Source organism: Nannospalax galili, unplaced genomic scaffold, assembly GCF_000622305.1.
Source record: "Nannospalax galili isolate Female #2095 unplaced genomic scaffold, S.galili_v1.0 scaffold902, whole genome shotgun sequence".
Classification (NCBI taxonomy): domain Eukaryota; kingdom Metazoa; phylum Chordata; class Mammalia; order Rodentia; family Spalacidae; genus Nannospalax; species Nannospalax galili.
The window spans coordinates 14,621-36,316 of record NW_008347814.1 but is presented as its reverse complement, the minus strand read 5'-3'; the positions used below and the strand labels follow the sequence as shown (position 1 = coordinate 36,316).

General features: G+C 41.8%; 1 protein-coding gene across 1 annotated transcript in view; it reads right to left on the bottom strand.

The window, feature by feature from the left end:
* Positions 1–21,409, bottom strand: part of Whamm (WASP homolog associated with actin, golgi membranes and microtubules) — a 28,361-nt gene extending 6,952 nt beyond the window's left edge. The window contains exons 1-8 of the mRNA XM_008844428.3: positions 19,307–21,409; positions 15,066–15,239; positions 12,724–12,874; positions 11,577–11,746; positions 10,407–10,572; positions 7,542–7,729; positions 3,553–3,639; positions 3,244–3,339 (exon numbers count right to left, since the gene is read on the bottom strand). Coding sequence (XP_008842650.1) covers positions 3,244–3,339; positions 3,553–3,639; positions 7,542–7,729; positions 10,407–10,572; positions 11,577–11,746; positions 12,724–12,874; positions 15,066–15,239; positions 19,307–20,008 — 1,734 coding nt within the window. The 5' untranslated portion in view covers positions 20,009–21,409. The remainder of the gene's footprint in view (positions 1–3,243; positions 3,340–3,552; positions 3,640–7,541; positions 7,730–10,406; positions 10,573–11,576; positions 11,747–12,723; positions 12,875–15,065; positions 15,240–19,306) is intronic.
* Between the last annotated feature and the right edge of the window lie 287 nt (positions 21,410–21,696).

Genomic DNA, 21,696 nt, shown 5'->3' with positions numbered 1-21,696 from the left:
GCCCAATCTATAAAAAAAACAAAGCAAACAAAACCAAGGCTGGCCTTAATCCCAGCACTTAGGAGGCAGAGGCAGAGGCCAGTCTGGTCTACATAGTGAGTGACCAGCTAGTGATGGCTCAGCTATGCAGAGGAACCAGGTTTGGTTTCCAACACCCACATGATGGCTAGCCAACAGTTAACTCCAGTTCCAGCAGATCCAATGCCCTCTTCTGACCTCTGTGGGCATTGCACACAAGTGGTGCACTTACATACATGCATACAAAACACTCATAAACATAAAATAAAAATATAATAAAAACAAAAAACAAACACATTCTTTGACAAAGTGACCAAACATAACTTTCTCTGTAATAAAAGGAAGATGACAAAGGAAGCATATAGATGAAAACATCCATTATAACATTTTAGCATGAAAAACTGGGCAACTCTAAATGCCAAAAATATGAAATTAGATGAAAAACTTATGGAAAAATTATTCAAAATACTGTATATTTTTTCACAAAAAATCATTAATAGTGCAAAGTCTTAAACATCTGAGAAAATAATGTAACAGTGTTAAATGAAAACAATAGGCTATAAAAGAGATGTTCTAGCTATAAACATAATGGGCTACAAAAAGCTCCAGCAGAGTGAGTAACAGAGGACTGTGGATGTTTCTTGTTTTCCTGAGACAGAGTCTCATGTAGCCTAGACTGGCCTCCAATTCATGGTGAAGATGACCTTGAACTCCTGAGCCTTCTGCCTCCACCTCTCAAGGCTGTGATTACAGATGTATACCATCATGCCCAGCTACCTTGTCTTGCTTTGTTTTGTGGTACTGGGGCTCAAACCCAGGGCCCTGTGCATGTTAGGCAAGCTATCACTGAACTACATTCCCAGCCCTGTGTGGCTACTGACTTTTTTTCTAACCTTTAAGCTTAGAGTCATTTTCACAATTTAAAAAACCTACAATTGGAGGGGTTGGAGAGTTGGCTCAGCAGGTAAGAGCAATTACTGCTCTTACGAAGGACCTGAGTTCAGCACCCATGTCAGGAGGCTCACAAATACCTGTAACTTCAGTTCTGAGGGGATTCAATGCCCCTGGCCCCTGTGGGCACCTGCACTCACCTACACATACCCACACAGATATACACACATACACATAACTAAAAATAATAAACTCTTAAACCCAATCCTACAAAGAAATACTGGAGGGGGTGGTAAAAAAGGTATAAATTAGCCAACATAACACCATGACCATGAAGTCATTAAATTAATCACAAAAACAGAACTCCACTTAAAGAAACTAGCGAAGAATAACTACAATTCTATTAATGAAAATTAGCTGCACACATTGTGCAATTTGTGATAAGCTCAGAGTCCGGCCATCTTCCCCAACAGCCTTCCCTCTTCCAAGCAAAGAAACGTTGAGCTTTGACCAACTGGGACTTGTTTCGAGTGCCCAAGACTGTCCAAGGCCCTTCCAAAGAGTTTAAGCCATGCAGACACCTTCCTATCACCACCCTCTGTAAATGGTGACCTCCATTAGGGGTGTTAAAAACAAAACAAACAAAAACTAAAAACAGTAACATATCCCAGTTTTAGATTGACTCATTAGACTTTAACTCCTCATTCTAGCTTGTTGGAGCTCAGGATTCTGTCACTGTAAAACTCTTCCTCACATCTTTACACCATCTGTATTTAAAAAGTCGATTTCTGCATTAGCAGTTAACTCCCTGATCTGCCTGAGTCAGGGACTGAAGAGCTGCACTGCCATTCCTCCCTACTGATCCCATTGTGTCCACTGATACTACCTGGTGTCAGGGACCAACCAGCTCTCCTCTGCCTTGTTGCTGAACATCCACCTGGGACTCATGTGGTTCCCTTCGTTTACCCTGTCCACTGTGATTCATGTGCAGACCCCAATCCAGCCCAGTTACATCAGGGTCTTTATGAGGAGGAAGGCATTATGAGAGCAAGTCTGGTTTATAAGTTTATAGACAAGAAATTCAATTATATTCTTAAATAAGTCTGCATTTACATAAGGAAAAAACAAATAACAAAAAACCCCACCAGAGTGTGGTGGCACATACTTACAGACTCAACTATTCAAGAGAATGAGTGAGGAAGGAGGATTGCTTAGAGCTCCAAGCCTACATAGCAAGACCCTATCACAAACAAAATAAAATAAAACAAAAAGATCTTAAAAACAAAAAGAGAAAGCAAAAAGGACAGAAGAAAAAAATAACCTATATACTTAAATTTTTTTTTCATTATTTTTAAAAAAATTTTATGTGCATGAGGGTTTTGCCTGAATGTCTGTAAGTGTGCCGATGTCATGCAATGCTCACAGAGGTCAGAAGAGAGTTGTTAGCCACCATGTGGGTGCTGGGAACTGAACCTGGGTCCTCTCCAAGAGCAGCCAGTCCTCTTAACCACTGAGTCATCTCTCCAGCTCCCAAAACCTATATACTTTGAACAGAGCACTTCAGTTACACTTATGACCAATACTTCTTGGTGATATTTTAGGGGAAAAAAAGGTCTAGATAGCTACTTAGGTAAACTACTTGCCATACAAGGCATGAGGACTTGAGTTCAAATCTCCAGAACCCACACAAAAGCTCTGGGTATGGGGGCAGGTGCCTATAATCCCAGTGCTAGGGAGGTAGAGACAGATGGATCCCTGGGGTTTGCTGCCAGCCATCTTCACCTAATTGGTGAGTCCCAGGCTAATGAGAGACCCTGTCTTAGAAACAAGGTAGACAGCTCCTGAAGAATGACACCTGAGGTTGCTCTCTGGCCTTTATACACATCTGCACGTGTCCACTTGAATGCACACAAACATACATGCACATACAAAAATATAAAGAGGAGAAAAGACAGCTAACTCTGAGGACAGTAAAGCACCATTCAGAAAGAAAAGGAGGAACCCCAACATTAAATGTCAAAAACAGCAATCCAGGCATGGTAGCACACAACCATAATCTAGCAGTTGAGTGCCTAAAACAGGAGGAGTGTGAGTTTAAGGCAAGCCTGGGCTACACAGTGAAAGCCTGTCTCAAAAAAATAAAAGCCAGCAGTTGCTTTATATTGTGGCTTTGAAACTATGACGTCTAAATTTTTGTTTTTTAATGATAATAGTCTTTTAAGCATTCCATATTCTGGTTATCTGTTCAGAATCCTTTATGCTCCTCTTATGATGGGTGAAACTCACTTATCTCCCCAGAAAAAGGAGGGGAAGTGATTCTTTCTAAGACCTTACCTCTTTATATGTTCTCAATCTCTGGAGTGTTTTTTGGCGTTCTTGGTCTACCCATTCTTTTTTCTTTTGCTCCTCTTCTTTAATTTTGTCTCTTTTCTATATTTAAACAAACATATACTTGTAAATTGTTCAGAATTCTAGTCATACATGTCTTCAGAAAGAAAGTGGCCCCACTCTCTTATCTATCCCAGTTGTAGAGCAGGCAGAGCAAAGCTGACAGCTGGAGTTCCAAAGCAGAGGCGATTGTTTCCACAGGTTAGCCCATTGTGGAACAGTATTTAACTGTAAAACATTTCCCTTGGTACTCACCATCTGGATAGTATGATGTTGATGAAAATATCTGATACTTTCTTTAGCCTGTTTCAATCTGAGTCGATGATTTTCTTTGCAGTGATCCTGATGGAATAATAAAAATCACACACATGATTTTTAATATCATGGGCTGGAACATAAGTGTTTAAAAAGCATTGCCACAGCACACATGTAGAGGCAAAGGACAACTTGGCAGAAGCTGTTTCTCTCTTTGCACCATGTAGGTCCCAGGGATTGAAACTCAGTTTACCAGGCTCAGTGGCAGATGTCTTTACAGGCTTAGCCATCTCAAAGGCCCCCAACAATGTAGGGTTTAAAAAATACATTTTATTTATTTTTATTTTATGTATATGAGTGTTTTTCTTGGATATGTAAGTGCACCTGTGTTGTGCAGTGCCCACAGGAACCAGAAGAGGGTGTCAGATCCCCTGGAACTGGAGTTACAGATGTTTGTTGGCTGCCATGTAGGTGCTGGGAACTGACCCCAGATCTTCTGCAAGAGCAGCCAGTGTTGTTAATCACCAAGCCATCTCTCCAGTCCCCTAACGATGTGCTTTAATGTGATTGTTTAGATGCATTTCTTTATGTTATAAATACTAATTTTCAAACACATCTAGTAGGAAAGCATAGCCAACTGACAGATACTTGGAATGTTATGTTAAAAACTATACCCATAGCCAGGCATGGTGGTGCACACCTTTAATCCCAGCACTCAGGAGGCAGAGGCAGGCAGATCTCTGTGAGTTCAAGGCCAGCCTGGTCTACATAGTGAGTTCCAGGACAGCTGGGGCTATAGGGAGACCTGTCTCAAAAAAACCAAAAAAAAACCCAAAACTATTCCCATGCTTAAGCACTCACCACTCACCATAACCCTTCATATTTAAGGAAAATAACACAGTAAAAATACAAACATTTATTGAGCATGTTTTAAGTCCGAGCCTCAATTCCATTTTACTCTCATTAATCATTAGTTTTGTATCATTACTATTATCCTCTTAACAGATGAAAAACTTTGCTTAAAAGAAATTTCAAGGGTTGAAAAGGCAGCTCTGTGGTTAGAGTGTCTGCCACTCTAGCAGAGGACAGGAGTTTGGTTCCCAGCACCCACATTGGGCAGCTTACAACTGCCTGTAACTCCAGTTCCAGGGAATCTGACACCCTCTTCTGGCCTCCTAGGGCACCTATATGCACATGCACACACACAAGCACAGGCACAGGCCCATGCATGCACACACATGCGTGTGTGCGCACACACACACACATAAATAAAAATGAATTTTTAAAAAAAGAAAAGAAGGGGGCTGGAGCGACAGCTCAGCAGTTAAGAGTACTGACTGCTCTTGCAGAGGACCAGGGTTTGATTCCCAGTATCCACATGGCAGCTAACAACCCTCCATAATTCCAGTTCCAGGGACTCCAATGCCTTCTTCTGACCTCCAAGGGCACTGCATGACATGGGTGCACTTATACACATGCATGCAATACACTCATACACATAAAATAATAAAATATGTTTTAAAAAAAGAAAAAAGAATTGCCTTTGTAAGTTTACATGTCTACCAAGGCACTGCACTGTGATTTCAACCCAAGTTAGCCTCTGAAACCTGATCTCAAACCTGATCTCAGTTTCCATCCTGTTTGTTCAGTGCTTTCCAAATGCCAGTCTTTCCAGAACTCCAGTGCACAAGCTTCTGGACTGAGGTGGGGAAGGAATGCTACCTGGAAAGTGAAGGCTGCCAAGGGGAAATGCCTATGGATCTTCCAGCCATCTGAGGAAATACTCCTAAATATACAAAACAGACTTGCAAGGGCACTATTCTAGGAAATGTTTTTAAAGTATTTACATTTGCTAGGAAGTAATAAACATTCTTAGAAGCTAAAAAAGAAGTCACAGCCAGGCAATGCCTGTAAACCAAGCCACTCAGGAGGCTGAAACAGGAGGAGATCTCAAGTTTGAGGCTAGCTTGGGCAACTTAGCAAGACCCTATCTTGAAATGAAAAGTGGAAGGGGGTCTGGGCTGTAGCACTTGCCAGGCATTAACAAGGTCCTGGTTCAATCCCCAAAACAACAGAATTTGAAACTCCAACAAGAAAAGCACAATAAATATGGACATTCATAGGAATTTTCTGTTGGAAAAAATTAAATTTCTTAGTGCTTTTCTTTTTATGTTAATGTTTTAGAGCTAAGAAAGAAAATCACTCACTATAAGGTCTGAAATAAGATGAATATATCTGTGAATGACTTATAATTCATAATTTATAATCAAATATACTTGTTGTATAGCTGATCATTAAAGAGTTTCTCTCATTGTAATTTTTTAATATTTTATTTATTATTTTTATTTTATGTGTATGCATGTATTGTCTGCACATGTGTAAGTACACCCGTGTTGGGCAGTGCCCAAGAAGATCATAAGAGGGTGTTGGATTCCCCTGAAATTGGAGTTACGAATGGATGTTAACTGCCATGTGGGTACTGGGAATCAAACCCAGGTTCTCTGCAAGAGTAGCCAGTGCTCTTAACCACTGAGCCATCTTTTCAGCACCTCACTGTAATTTTTAAGTTTTATTTTATTTTTTGTGATCCTGGGGATTGAACCTAGGACTTCATGCATGCTAGTCAAGTGCTCTAGCATTGAATTACATCTCCAGCTATTTTTTAGTATTTTTTTATTTTAAGACAGGATTTCATTAAGTTGTCCAGGCTGGCCTTGAATTTGCTTCAGCCTCTCAAGTAGCTTGGATTATAGGCCTGAACCAGGCCCAGCTCCTTTAAAAATTTTTTCTTTTATTTATTACGAGTGTGTGTGTGTGTGTGTGTGTGTGTGTGTGTGTGTGTGTGTGCAGATGATGAGGGGCACAACACATGTATGATATACATGTGTGTTAAAGGACAACTTTCAAGAGTCAGTTTTCTCCTTCCACCATGGGTTTTAGGGATTGAAGTAAGGCCATCAGGCTTAGGCTGCAAGCACTTTTACCTGCTGAGCCAACTCATCAAGCCCCCAGCTCTTTATTTTGATTATAAAAGTATTCTGTATACAGTGAGCACTTGACAAATAATTACTGAATGAACTAATTAAAACCTAGATATTACAGTAAATGCTTAAATCCAAAAGAAACAAAGAAATGTAGTACTAAATGGGACACCTATATTGTACCCTCTCCTTCCAAGGCTCGGGGATCACTGCAGAAGCAGGGGGCACAAAGATTGTAAAAGCCAGAGGTGGTGGGTGAATACAAGGAAACTGTGTTTTCTGGACACCACAGGGTAGTTGTACCTATGAACCCATAGTGTTTATGACAGCATGCACAAGATCTGTGAAAGCTCAAGCCAGACAGGGCCTTAGCACAGATGGGGGAGGTGGGCAGGAAGCTCCAGTCCTAGCTAAGGATCTATTGGCATTTGATGGATGTTGGGAGAGGGAGAGTCAGTTTTTTCTTACTGGTGTGATACCTGGTGGTAGGCTGACTAGACTCCAAGGGATAGACCCTCAAGTACATTTGGGAAAGACAAATTAGACTTGATAGGCCTTAAAAAAAAATAATAATAGAGGACATGAAGCAGGAGGGGTAAGGTGAAGATGGAGAGGGGGAGGGGATCCGAACATGATCAAATATAGGTAATATGAAATTCTCGAATCAGTAAAAATACTTTTAAAAAAATGAATACATTTAACTGAGTTGGGCATGGTGGCAAACACCTTTAGCCCCAGTACTCAGTGGGCAGAGGCAGGCAGATCTCCGTGAGATCAAGGCCAGCCTGGTCTACACAGAGAATTACAGGTCAGCTGGGGCTACAGGGAAACCCTGCCTCAAAAACAACCAAACAACCAAACATAAATAAAATAAGTTTAACTGTAGCCACAGATACCTACATAGGTACACGAAAAAATTACTAGGTAGGTAAAAACCTTCTTTTCAGTGCCTTTTAACCTTTTGTTAAAAAAGAAACCCTAGAAGGGAACTGTCTGATGGGTACTCACCTTTCTGTTCCTGAGGTAGGCCCTCCTGGCACAGATACGGCCCCGCTGAGCCTCCAGCTGCTGGCGCTGCCGGTTGAGCGCCCTCACCTCCCTGTTCTCACCACTGTGCAGCTCCACACCATGGGCCATGACTGCCAGTTCCTCAGGACTCTCACACGGGTCATAATAGACCACTTCATCCTGTTTCTCTAAAAGTATTAACAATTTTCTTAAGCATGTTTTACTATAAAGAGTAATTTTTAAAATGTTTTGAAATGTAAGGAAGTAAAGCCCACCGTAATTCTACCACCCAAGAAAAGCATTATTAGCATTTACATACATATATATACATTCTTCTTATAGAGCCACACATATCTAGAGTTCAAAGAGAACATGTTCCATGTGATGGAAATGGAAATATAATTTTAATGGCCACATAGTATTCCCTAATTTAAGCATTCTCGGTTAGAATGTTCTAATGTTCCATTATTTCCAATTTCACTGTGATAAACATCCCTTCATATTAATCTTCATGTATATTACTCATTACTTCCTTAGCATATGAATATTCAGGGTTCTTTATAGCCACTGCCAAACTGCCCACCAGAAATGAAACACCACCATCAGGAAGGTGTCTCACTGGGTTTTTTACATATTGATTTTTTTTAAACTGCATGGTTATTATAACAATTCAAAATCCTACAAAACACATCAGATAAAAAGAAGTTTTCTTCACCTTCCCCAAACCTTCTAAGTCCCATCACAGATGAAAACACCTTGAACAAACTTGGCATGCATCCTTCCAGATTTCCAGATTACCCTTTTAAAATAGTTTCTCCTTAAATCTGTAAAATGTTTGTAACTTAAAATGACTGTAAAGGTATTGAAAATTAAATGTTTTGACTAAAGTAAATGTTGAAATTCTGCAGGAAGATTATTAAACTTGGAGAAACTTTAGGGAAAAGACCGTTAAGTAAATGGAGAGACCTACCATGATCTTGGGTGGGAGGATTCAAAATTGCAAAGACGACAATTCTCCCAAAAGTAATCTTTAATTTTAAGCACAATCCCAATAAAAATTCCATGAGTTTTTGTCTGTTTTAAAGTTGCCAAAGTGATTTTAAAGTTCATCTGGAAGAATAAAGAAGTGAAAACAGTCAGAGAACATGGAAGAAGCAGAGTATCGAGGTGGGTACCCGCATCATCAGATGCTGAAACTTGCTCCACAGGTACAGCAGCAGTACAAAACCCACCCCAGAAGGCTCTCACAAGTGAGTGGAAAAGAACATAGGGCCATCGCAGTGCTAGCTGCCATCCAAACCAGTGCAGGGCTAGCTATGCAGTGCAGCCACGCAAAGCAGGAGAGAATGTTCATAAAATCAGTGACTGGGACTAATTTAATTGGGGAAGAAAAGTTTGATTCCTACCACATTGTGACAACTGAATAAAATCTTTAATGTAGAAAGCAAATACTCCAAAAGAAGAAAGACAAATATGGCATGATTTTTCCCATATGCAAAATCTAGATATAACAACTTAGCAGGATGTGGTGATATACACCTCTAATCCAAGCACTTGGGAAGTAGGGGCAGGAAGAGTAATTTAAGGTCATTCTTGGGTACGTACAAAGTTTGAGAGCAACCTAGACTATGTGAGACTTAGTCTCAAAAAACAAAAACAGAATCATATATAAGTGCAACCAAATGGATGTGTGTGTGTGTGTGTGTGTGTGTGTGTGTGTGTGTGTGTGTATAACAATGAAAGCAGAAAGGGAACTATCTGGGGGGAGGAAAAGGATGGGGGTGAGGACAACAAGGAAGGGTACTGGGGTGACAAATGTAGGCATGAAAATGTCATCATAAAACCCATTACTTTGTGCACTAGAAAAAGTAAGCACTATGAAGTAAAATGGATGAGGGGTGTGGCCGTGCACAGCTATGATCCTGGCACTCAGGTGGTTAAGGAAAGAAAACTCAGCGAGTTCAAGGCCAGCTATATACAGCTACATATAAGACCCCTCTCAAAACAGCCAAAAGGAAAAAAAGGATACATTTCAAAGAAAAATGGGCAGTTCATAAATATAAATGGCAGTGAATCATATAAAACATATAAATCAGAATTGTTTGTAATTAAATAAAAACTTTGAGATGATTTTTTTCTACCAAGTAGCCAGAGAACTTAAGAGGAGACTCACTCTACCTCCTGTTGAACTCAGTCTCTCTAGAAAGCATTATGAGGTTAGAAATGAGAAAATACAGGGGTGAGGAAAAATGTATTTCAAATCATAGGGTTTTTGTACTATTTTAGCAGATAAAAATGTAAAATAAACATTGTCCTTAACCTAACTGTTCTATATTTAGAAATTTATTTCATAAACTATCAGTACTTTGTGCTGCACGCAAGTTCGTGCAAAGGAAAATTCTCTGCTGCATTGTTGTTCAAGACAGTGAGAAACTGGAAATCACAGTATGCCTGTAAAAATGAAATACTATGCAGCCATTAAAATTCTGAAATTTTTTATAACTTAAAATGAGTAGATGGTTATTATATATTAGGTTAAAATGAGGCTATTTAATAGAATGTATAGTTTGGGTTTTAAAAAGTGATACCCATATATATCATATATATGGCACATTTTAAAACACCTACAGTTACACAGCAAATTGTTTTTACTACATACCTCTACATGATGGGCATGGGGTTTTCTTTCTTTGTTTCTTGTACGTTCAACAATGAATATGTTATTTGAATAATAAAAATACTGAAGAGAAACTTAAAACCCTCAGATGTTACAGGCAGTTTACAAGAACTAACAGATTACTGGTCTAGATTTCCTCAAACATGTAATTTCAACATTTTACTCTGACATATAAACATAAAGTTTACCTTTGATAAGTCTTTTAATAGAGTCCAACTGGGTAACAAGAAGTGTCTCTTCATTTTTTAATATCTCAAATTTCACCTCATACAACTCCAACTGAATTTCATAATACTGTATTTCTAGCTCATCTACAACATCTATATTCTTTTCTTGTTCTGGAAGATCTTCCACCTTGTTTTTAATGGGAAGAGGAAGAAACTAATTAGTATATTAAAAGTAAACTCCAGAAACATTCTGGCTGTCTTCTACGCTTTGATAATCCTGAATGTAAGACAGGGAAGAAGAAACAATTTTCCATTTCACCAGCTGAGACAAACGTGCCTTATTCAGTGTTCACTACATATACTCAGTCTTATCCTTGAAACACGTCAACACATTCAAGTTCTAAAAACATAAGTGCAATGAAACCATGTCATGGATGGAAAGTGTTATCCCAAAGTTTACATGTTGGAACCCTAAACCAATGTGACAGCACTGAAGAGGCCTTTGGAGGTGGTCATGTTTAGATGAGTTTGAGGGGTGGGGCCTCACTGTAGGACTGGGACACTTAGGAGTGCTTCCTTTCTCTGTTTCTTTGAGGACAAAGGAGAGGCCATGTGAGCCCTCAGCAAGACGGTGCAGCCACAAGCCAGGCAGAGGACTCATCACATCAGGCTCTGAACCTGAAGGCATCCTGATCTTGGACATCTAACCTCTAGAACTGTGAGAAAGGAGTATCTGTTGTTGCAGTCACCCTGACTACAGGATCTTCTTACAAGTCTAATCTAAGACAGGTACTGACAATACTCTGCTTTACAAGTACTCTTAAGTGACAATGATCCTTGAAAGAAATACCATTTTGTCTAAGATATGCTGGGATGGGGGCTGGGGCTGGGGCTGAGCTGAGTAGTGAAGACCTGCTGAGACAGGCTGGGGCTGGTGGGCTGATTTAAAGTCAATCACTCACTTCAGTCCTAAACTCAGTGATATAAAGTGAATCCTGCTGTATTTTAGAAATACCTTGAGAACCAGGAAGGGAACCCCCATGGCCCACCCCAGTCTCCAAAGCCTCATCTATTGGAAGTCTGCTGGGAAAAAAACAAAGAAAGGAAGCTCGTGAACTGTGCCCAGGAAGAAGGGTGCGATCTACATAAAAATGTTCTTTTAGAAGGTAGTTGCATTAGTCCCCATCTTACCTTCCTTTGGATTTCAGCTCTCTTGTGGTTTAAACACAGCTCTTTGGCTCTCATATGTTGCAGGGTCTCCTGAGCTAACATGAGTTTGAGCTCTTCTAGCCTGGGCATGGCTGTGGCCCAGGCCGCCTGACCGAATCTCTTCTGATCCTGTTCCATTTGCTTCTGCATTCCTATTGGGTTACGATTGATAAAGCACAGAATGAATCCTGGATCTATCCTTTCTTTGTTGCCTTTCATTACTGCAAACACATTTTTAAATTATTTTAAAATAATTTTATTATTGCTAGGGTAATACATGGTTGCTGATATAAAATGTTACATATTCCATGTAAAGTCAGGACAGTAACAGTTCATGATCTCCCTCATCAAGACAACTGCTAGATAGACAGACAGGCTTGTTACAGATAATTTGACTAACAGCACTTAGATCATTATTCTGCTTTAAATCTTACTTATTTCAAATCTTACTACGTTAAGAACTCCTACCATTCATTTTTAAAGATATTGAGAGTCATACTGAATCTTCCTTTTCCTAATCTTTACATATATATATATATATATATATATATATAATACCTTAACAAGTAGACTGACAGACATGAAATTTCCTATTTGAGGCTTTATAGACAATGGTTTAAGATTAGGCAGAAGTTCTTTACTCTGTCCATGAGCCCCTACCTGTTGTGATCCCTGCCTGTCTGGCCAGTATTCTCCCTTGGTCTCTGGGATCCAAACCATGGGCTTAGTTCCACACATCTGTCAAGCTCCCTCAAGTCACAGAGCCTCTACAAATGCCCAACTCTCTCCTCTCACCACCTCCCCACTTCCATGTACCATTTCAGGTACTGAAGCAAGCACACTTCTCAGAGGTCTTTTCTGACAACCCAGATCAGACCCAACTGCTCTCACAGGCTCTTAGAGCCCTGTGTTTCTTCTCTAATGCTGCTTATTGCCTCTACCATTTACTATGTGCTGAACACATAGCACAGACTTCTCTCCCCTCACCAGGCTGCACAGTTTATGCTTTTCTTTACATCAAATTCCTAGCACCCAGTAAACACAGTGCCTAGTACTTAAGATGCACCTAAATGTTTTTTGAATGAAATGAAAATTACATATAGCTAAGTACGGTGTTTTTTAGCATCACCTGCTAATGCTGTTACTGTTTCCTTAAAATAATTCACAGTGATCTCTTGAATAGAAATGACTGCTTCTTCAGCCCGTCTGCTCCATTCACTGGCTTCCTTCTGTAGGGCAACCACCCTTTTAGGACCCAAGTCATCCTCATCCAGGGACTTCTATAGAAAGAAACAGTAATGTGGCGTCATTAGGAAGCTGGCCATGTGGACTGCTGTAACCAGTTCCTTATCAAGTATGAATGGACTCAAAGCTGGTAACCACTTGGAAGACAAAGGTGCACTCTAGGGGACTGAGGGAAAAAGCATCTGCTTTCACTTTGTATTACTAGAATAGCCTTTCCTAGAGAGCAGTACTGTTGAGTTTGTTTTTTATTAATAAAAATATACAGCTGTATAAGTGTATATTCAGTCCTAAGCACAGGGTCTAGTCCACAGCACTCAAGTGTTATCTGTTCCTATAGTTTCTTTTAGGAGCTTTTCAATACTCTGGTTCTTTTCTAAAGGAAAAATGTAACACAATCACCTAAAAGATCTTTAGATCTGTGTGCTCAGGATGGTGGCATTTGCTCCTATGGACTGAATATCTGTATCCCTGAAATGCATATGTTGAAGCCTAAATCCCCAGTGTGATAGTATTAAGCCATGAGGGTACAGCCTTCATGAATGGGACTGATGCCCTTATAAAAAGGAGAGGAGTAAGATCTCTCTGCTTTTCACCATGTAAGACACATCAAGACAGTCAGCTAAACACCAGCAAGCAAGCCCTCATCAGACACCAGAGGCCAGAGGAAGGCAATGGATCCCCTGGAACTATAGTTACAGACTATTATTAGCCACCATATGGATGCTGGGAACTATATAAGGGTCCTCTGTAAAAGCAGCCAGTGCTCTTTACCCCCAAGCCACCCAGTTTAAATGCACTGTTATAACAGTCTGAACTAAGACACGTACTGCTATGCCATGTAGCATCCAATTTTCTTCTACAAAGCATGATTTAGTGATATTTCATAGTAACAGTATAATCCATAGCAATTCTGTGATATTGCTATGTGATTTTCATTTCATTCAAGAAACATGTGCAGGTTAGCCACAGAGAAATGCAAATCAAAGCTAGATAACCACTTCCCACCCACTTGGAGAAAAAAAGCAGGCAATAACAAGTGTTGAAGGCAGGCTGGTGGCATATGCCTATAATTCCAGCACTGGGGAAGCTAGGGCAGGAGGACTACCATGAGTTCAAGGCCAACTGGGGCTACATAGCAATATCCTAGCTCAAAAGCAACAATAAAAAACACCAGGTATTGGTGTTGATACAAACAAATTTGAATACACACTGAAGCTGTCAGAATACAGAACAGTGCACTTGCTTTGGAAAACAGTCTAGCAGTCCTTCAAAAGGTCAACTGTTCTTTAAAAAGCAAAAGTTAAACATTAAGTTATCAAGTTCACTCCCCAGTACAGACATGAAAGTAATGAAAAAATATGTAAGTAAGGAGTGGTGGCTCATGCTGTAGCATGCGTCATGTGTTATCCCAGTGTTTCTATGGCAAGGTGAGAGGCAGGGAGGAGAGTCCTCAGAAGCTCGTTGGCCAGCTAGCCTGGCACTCAGAGCAGCAAATAACAAGAATCCTGTCTCAAACAAGGTAGAAAGTGAGGGCTGACATCCAAGGTTATCCTCTGACCTCAACATGTGCCCCATGGCATGTATGTACCCACACTCATACACACAAACATATCATACACATACATATTATGCCCCTGGTAGTGGTAGATCAAGCAGACTCTAGTGTACAGCCCCACACATACACACAAAGATTAAAAAACCACTCAGCAGCTGTGGATGCCAGCACAGGATCAAGCCAGTCAGCATTCCAGCATAGAGAGGGGAGAGGCGCAGAAGCCCCCACCCCTAAATGAGGAGCTAGGATGACAATTAATGGCTTCTGGGGATGGAAAGTCAGTTTTCTTTAAGGGTATGGCCCCTGGTAGGTCAAGCACACTCCAGTGTACGGCCCCACACCCATGATATATAGGCAACACAAACAGACTTGGTGGATTGAAAAACAAAAAAGATATGAAGTTAGGAGGGTGTCGGGAGGTAGAGGGTGGATGTGGGAGGAATTAGGGGAGGAATGGGGGGTGAATGTGACCAAAATACATTGTATGAAATTCTCAAAGAATTAATGAAAATAAATTTAAAACAAAACAAATTACAAATTCAATATATAAACAATATCCTCTAAATATAAAGATGAACTCAAAGTGAAAATACAGATTGAACCTTAAATGTGACTAAAGAAATAATATATGACAGGTAATAAATCTGATAAAAAAAACTTAGGAAACATACCAAAATATCAAGCTTACATGAAGTTGCAACTTCTCGCATATCCCTGAATGGTTGCAATAAGTACTGGAAGAACATAGTTGCCATGGTAACTAGTTCCTGATACACTTCATCTTCTTCCTGATAAACTTTCATTAATGCTACCATGGTGTTGGCTTTTTCATGACCCTGAAGAACCTAGAAAGCAAAATGTAAATAAAGCTCAAATGTGGATATTATTTATAATCTTACCAAACAAAACTAAACAAAAGAAACCTAATGTTCTCATCTATAAAACATCAGTTTTAAACAACTTATTAAATATGAAAATGTCCTCCAATCAAAATGCCCAATAAAATAAAAATGGTTAAATATATGATGGCATGTCCATGGCAGAATGTTATTCTCACAGTCATTCAACACTGTTTTTTAAAGACTTTAATAGAATGAGGACTTAGCCAACATGATGGCTCAACCCTGTAATCCCAACACTGGGGAGGCTGACGCAGGAGGATTGCTAGGAGTTTGAAGCCAGCATGGGCTAAATAATTGAGTTCAAGGTCAGGTTGGGCTACATGGAAAGACCCATCTCAAAGAAAACAACAAACATAAAGACTCTGTACACCACCCTGATATGCTTTGTTTTTTCAGCCCCCATCCCCATTTTTAAGTTCTAGGTGAGCAGGTGAATTACTCAAATGAACTCAATTGTATGACTTAGATAAGTACTATAACAGCTGGGAATGAACTTGAACTGGGGGAAAATGTAGTAATAACTACAAATACAAATGTTAATTTAAGGGAAAAAAATCCCTATAAGAAATGAAATGTCAAGAACCAAGTCTGAGGGGCTGGAGAAATGGCTCAGCAGTTAAGAGCTCTTGCTATTCTTCTAGAGGACTGGGGTTTCATTCCCAGCATCCACTTGACAGCCAACAACTGCCTGTAACTCCAGTTCCAGAGGATGTGATGCCCTCTTCTGGCCTCTGCAGGCACTGCATACACATGGTACACTTGTGAGGCAAGATACTCATACACATAAAATAAAAATAAAATATATATAAAAAGAGAGGTCACAGGACATATTCCAGACACAGGATTTGGAGTAATGGAGCTGGAATCGACCCTGAAGCCACCTCCCCTGAAGGCTAGCTCTCATAGCCTTGGAGAGCACTATGCAAGCTAGTAAGGGAGAACATCAATCTATGGTCCAACCCCAGCTTCAAGGCCTAATAACCACACCAATGGCCAGCACAGCAAACAACACTGGTGCAGCAGTGGCACTTTTATCTTGGGATTAATCAATAGCTACCTAATTGGACTTAAAAGCCCATTCAATGGGAAGAAACTCATATATGGTACTGTAAACCTAACCAAATACAAATTGTTAGAGAGGTCACAGATCTTAGAGATAACCAAGGCTGTCATATACCTAGGCAAATGTAATTTTTTACTATGTGCAAAATACGGATCCTTAAATTTACAGATAAGTATCCCAGTCACCACCCATCAAAGAAGCTTCTTTTTCAACAGAGATTATTACAGAGTTCCATAAGCAGTCATACATAGAGGTTGTGAATTGCCTAAGCCTAAGTGACACATCTGCTATGCAACCTCTACACCTAAGGCTCCCAAAACATATAACAAGAGATGAAGAAAACATTAATGCATCTTTCAATTCTCATCAATGATGCACCCTCATGCAACAGAGGGCCAAGAACACAAAAGATCACAAATGGCCAAAATATAGAGAATTAAAGAGTCTACAGAGTGTTGGGGGGAGGAGGGGAGTGTCCTTGGATAGAACTCCTATATTAAAATTCACTCACCCAGGGCTCATTGCAAAAGAGGGGCAGAAAGATTATAAGAGCCAGGGAGGAGGTGCATGACCATATGGAAATAAAGTCCTACAGGGTCCTGGGACTCTTATATGAACCTACAGCAATGCTGTCAGCATGCACAAGACCCATGCAAACTCAGGCAGACAAAAACCCAGCACAGAACTGTGAAAATGGACAGCAGGCCCCTATCTTAGTTGAGGCATTATTGGCAGCTGATTACTGCTCCGTGAGGAAGAGCTCATCTTCTTAAAGGGAGGGACTCTAGATAAGCTGACTAGACCTCAGTGGATGAACCTGTACTGAGGGATGTCTGGGGACACTAACTTGACACAATAGGCCTTAACACAAATGACAGAATGTATGAACTCCAGTGCAGGCACCATGGGCAGGTGCCAATGGGGAAGGGGGTATAAAACTGATTAAGATGTTCTGTATGAAATACACAAAAATCCAGTAAAAATTTTTTTTTGTCTTTTTGAGACAGGGTCTCCTTGTAGCCGCAGCTGTCCCAGAACTATGTAGACCAGGCTGGCCTCAAACTCACAAAGATCCGCCTGCCTCTGCCTCCCAAGTGCTGGGATTAAAGGCATGTGCCACCACGCCCAGCTCAATAAAATTAAAAAAAAAATAGTTTGAGCTAGGTCTGGTGGCACAAAACTATAATTCAGCTACTTTGGGAAGTTAAGGCAGGAAATGGCTCAAGCCGGTCATTCCAGCTACTTTGGAAGTTGAAACACAGATAAGGCCTTGCTAAAAGTAGGTGCTGGGCTCTGGGTCATTCTTGGAAGTCAGAAGGCTTCTGAAAAGTATGGCATATTAGAAAAAATAGAATAATACCAAGAGGCTGGAGTGCTGAGTGATCGATCAGAGGGGAGTGATGAAGGGTAATACTAGGCTTGCCTGGGCTACAGAGTTCAAGGCCAGTCTGGGCAACTTAGACACTGCCTCAAAATAAAAAGGCTGGGGAGATGGGTAGTTCAGTGGTCAAGTGTCTGTCTAGCATGCTGAATAAATAATGAACTGTGGTATAAAATGATCAAGGTAAGGATCAAAAGCTAGCTGGCCTGAAACACCTCTGTGATTTCCTCATATTATAACTCAACACATGATAAGTAGGTGTGTAACTAATGCATAACTACAGAGTATAAAGTGAAGTCACTGACCCATGCGTGGTGGCCCAGCTTGTGATCTCAGCACTCTAGAGGCTGAAGCAGGAGGATCACAAGTATGAAGTCAGCCTGAACCATATAGTGAGTTTCAGGGCAGCTTGGACTACAGTGCAAGACCCTATTTACAAACAAACAAACAAACAAAAACTCCACTAACAGATTCCTTTTACAGAGTCATTTTAGCGTTAAAGACTCATTCTCTTTTCAGCTTAACATCAAAACTTTGCCATTTCTTTCTTCTCTTCACCTCTCCCCTTCCTCAAAAGAATTCAAAGCAAAACCATTGCTAATAATGGCTCATAACAAAAGGATCTAAAATGAAGCACTAAAACTCAGCTCTCTTCAGGAAACTGCTCTGTAAGTCATGTGTTCTCTTGCATCTTTTGGTTAACTTTAATTTTCCCTTCCCTTTAGGTTCTGTAAGTTTTTCACCCAAATAATGAATTGTGTCTCTCTTTCCATCTTAAAAGGGCCTTCCTATTGCTGCCACTCCAAATTGATAAGTAAAACTCACCTCCCTTGGGCTTTCCACTTGATCTTTATTGCTTTAAAAACAAAACAAAACAAAAAAACAAAACAAAAAAACAAAAAAAAACTAACCTCTAAAAGCCATTTCATCCTCCAAAACATTTTATAGCCATTTCTGATCTTGCCCCAGAGAACCCAGAATTGTTTCCATTTAGTTTGTGCTCTTTCCTACCGGTATGTGTTGTTTTCCGTTTTGCTTTCACTATTTCTGGCCTTACAGTATCATGCTGTCAAGACCTTCAGGGAAAAGGTGAAGGACCTAACTTGGCTCAGAACTGAAAATAAACTTTGATCTCAGGCAGGCACAGAGGTGCGCGCCTGTAATCCCAGCGCTTGAGAGGGTGATTCAAGAGGACTGCTGCAAGAGTTCGAGACCAGCCTGGACTACAGAGTTGAGATCCTGTCTCAAAAAAAACCAAAACAGTGCCGGAGCTGGAGGCACACTCTCGTAATCCCAGCACTGGGGAGGTGGAGGCAGAAGGATCAGAAGTTCAAACCAGCCTCAGCAAGGGCAAGGCCAGTCTGGGTTACATGAAACCATGTCTGAGAAAACCAAAAAAGAACCAACTTCGATCCAACTCCACAGGCCTCGGGCGTGCTCCCTCTGAGTTGCCCTGGCTGATAATGCCCTACGGATGAAGACACAGGTGCACCCGCGACGCTCTCTGAGCCACAGGGTTGGTTCCCGCACGGTCCCCACGATTGGGCCCGCGGCTCCGCCGCTTACCAAGCGCAGCCGTGCTGCTGCCCCGTCCAGACGCGCGCGCAGCGTCCTCTCGCGGAACTCGCGCAGGCCCTCGCAGTCGGCCGCGTCGTCCTGGGCCGGGAAGAGCGCGTCGCGCACGGTGGCGCCTCCGCAGCCGTCGGCCGCCTGGCCCAGGTAGCGCTCGAGCTCCCGGCACAGCTCCTGCAGCGCCGCGTCGCCAGGGCCCGCCCTCGCCGGCCACACGAGCGCCCACAGCCCGCGCCCCAGGCCCCAGGCCGCACAGCCCGCCACGTCCAGCTCTGGTGGCAGCGGCGGGAAGCAGCGCTCCAGGGGCGGCCACAGCGCCGCCAGCTGCCGGTGCGCGCCGCGGAGTGCAGCGACCGACAACAGGCCGGCCCAGCTGGACCCCGACTCCCGCGCAGCTCCCAGCCCCCGGCCGCTGCCCTCCCGCCGCCCTCGCCGCTTCTGCGCCGTGCGGTCGTGACAGGTCACCGCGAACTGGCCCTCTCCGGCGTTCCAAGCCACCAGGAAGCGCAGCTGGTGCCGCTCGGGCTCCGAGAAGAGGTCCTCACGCAGCGGCACCCAGCCCTCCAAGCTATCAGGCTGCTCGCTCTCCATGGCCGCTACCGGCCAGCCACCCGAGGCCTCCGCGCGCCGGGGTCCGGCCTCCGGCCAGCCCCACCATAAGCCCGGCCGGGAATGCCACAGGTAGGGCGGGGACATTTTTCGCGTGACTCTAATTGACGTCAGCGCTTCCGGCAGCTCCCGCCCCCTCACTCTGATTGGCTGACTGAGGCTTCTTCCTGCAGCTGTCTGGGATCGGTTGAGCGTGAGCCAATGAAAAGCTCAAGAAGTCTACACTGACCCGGACTCAGAAATCTACTCTCACCTCACCAAGTTTCTCACCTTTGCCCAGACTGACGCTGCGGAGATTTTTAATTGAAAGACTTGCTGCCTTGGATTTCTTTTTTTTTAGGATTTTATTTTTTAAATTACGTTTGGGTAGGGGGTTGTGCACGGAGTACAGGTAACTAGCCAAAGCCAGAAGAGGGACTAGGATCTCGTGGAGTTGGAGTTACAGGAAGTTATTAACCGCTGGACTAGGAGGCAGGGAACCGAACTCACACCCTCTGCAAGATCAGGAAGTGCTCTTAACTGCTAAACTATCTCTCCACCCCCTGTCTTAGCTTTTTATACTGAAATATGAACTTCCTGAGAACAGGACTCCCCTGATTTCGTCTTCTTTCATCAGGGCCCTGTTAAATGCTGGTCTCTGCCCAGGAGTGACACAACGTACTGGAGAAATCAAACTTTCCTTTGAACTCAATATTTATTGAGGGCCTCTGGTTGTCAAGCACTGGATAGAAAACACACATTTATTTTTGTCAATTTAGCAAGCTTTTACTCACTGAATGTCCACAGTGTTACTGGTATGTTGAAGTGGGTGGCAGGAACTACAAAGACATTACTGCTTTCCAAGCATCCTGGCTCCCAACTTAATGTGTGCAGTTGATAAGAAATAATATTCTTATAACCAAACTGTATTATTATACCATGTCCTTCTAAGCTTAGGCCGTTTCAAATTTCCTCTTGCAAGCCTGTGATGTTTTACTACTCAGTGATGCTATATTGCTCTATGGTATCTTGAAGCTCTGATGCTTTCCACTCACCATGTGTAACTGCTGATAAAGATGTAAAACTAAGAAAATGGAAAGTTTACAACATGGTTTAATAAAGCTCCTGGTCCAGTTAGTCCAAGAAAAGTGCAGACCAGACGTGACAAATCTAAACTTCTGCCAGTGCTATGTGTTTTGTATACTGTAATGACAATTTGACCAGTTCCTAGCCCAATTAGCCTGGCCTAGCAGACGTCCTGACCCTGCCTGGGATATCTACTTTGTAAGCTTTGATGACCAGGTGAACTCAGGAAGGAATTTTTCCTAAGATAACATGATCCATCATGAAAAGAGAAATAGGACTCAGGTAGCAACCATTAAATGACATAATAAGTCCTGTATAACTGGCATTATACGTTGCTCTGGGTGCAAAAAATCTTGAGGCTTTTGTTGCTAATTCAAGGACCACACACACACGCGAAAGAATAAATGAGCTTTCTGACTCTCTTAGGTGAATGCTTGATCTCTTAGCTGTTCAAAGAACTTTTTTTTGTAATGCAATCTATATTCTAACTTCATTTTAAATACTTCAAGGAAACTGAGACCCAGAAAAACTTAATACAAAAGGGCTAACCAAGAACCCTAACTACTGAAAGCTTGCTTACTGATATAACAAGCAACTAGAAAGTACTTTTGCTAAAAAGCATTTCCTCACTTGGGTCCTTATCCTAAATCTTAGATTCTAGGAACAACAGGAGGGATCCATAAACACCTTTATGATGCTGAGCACTGGTG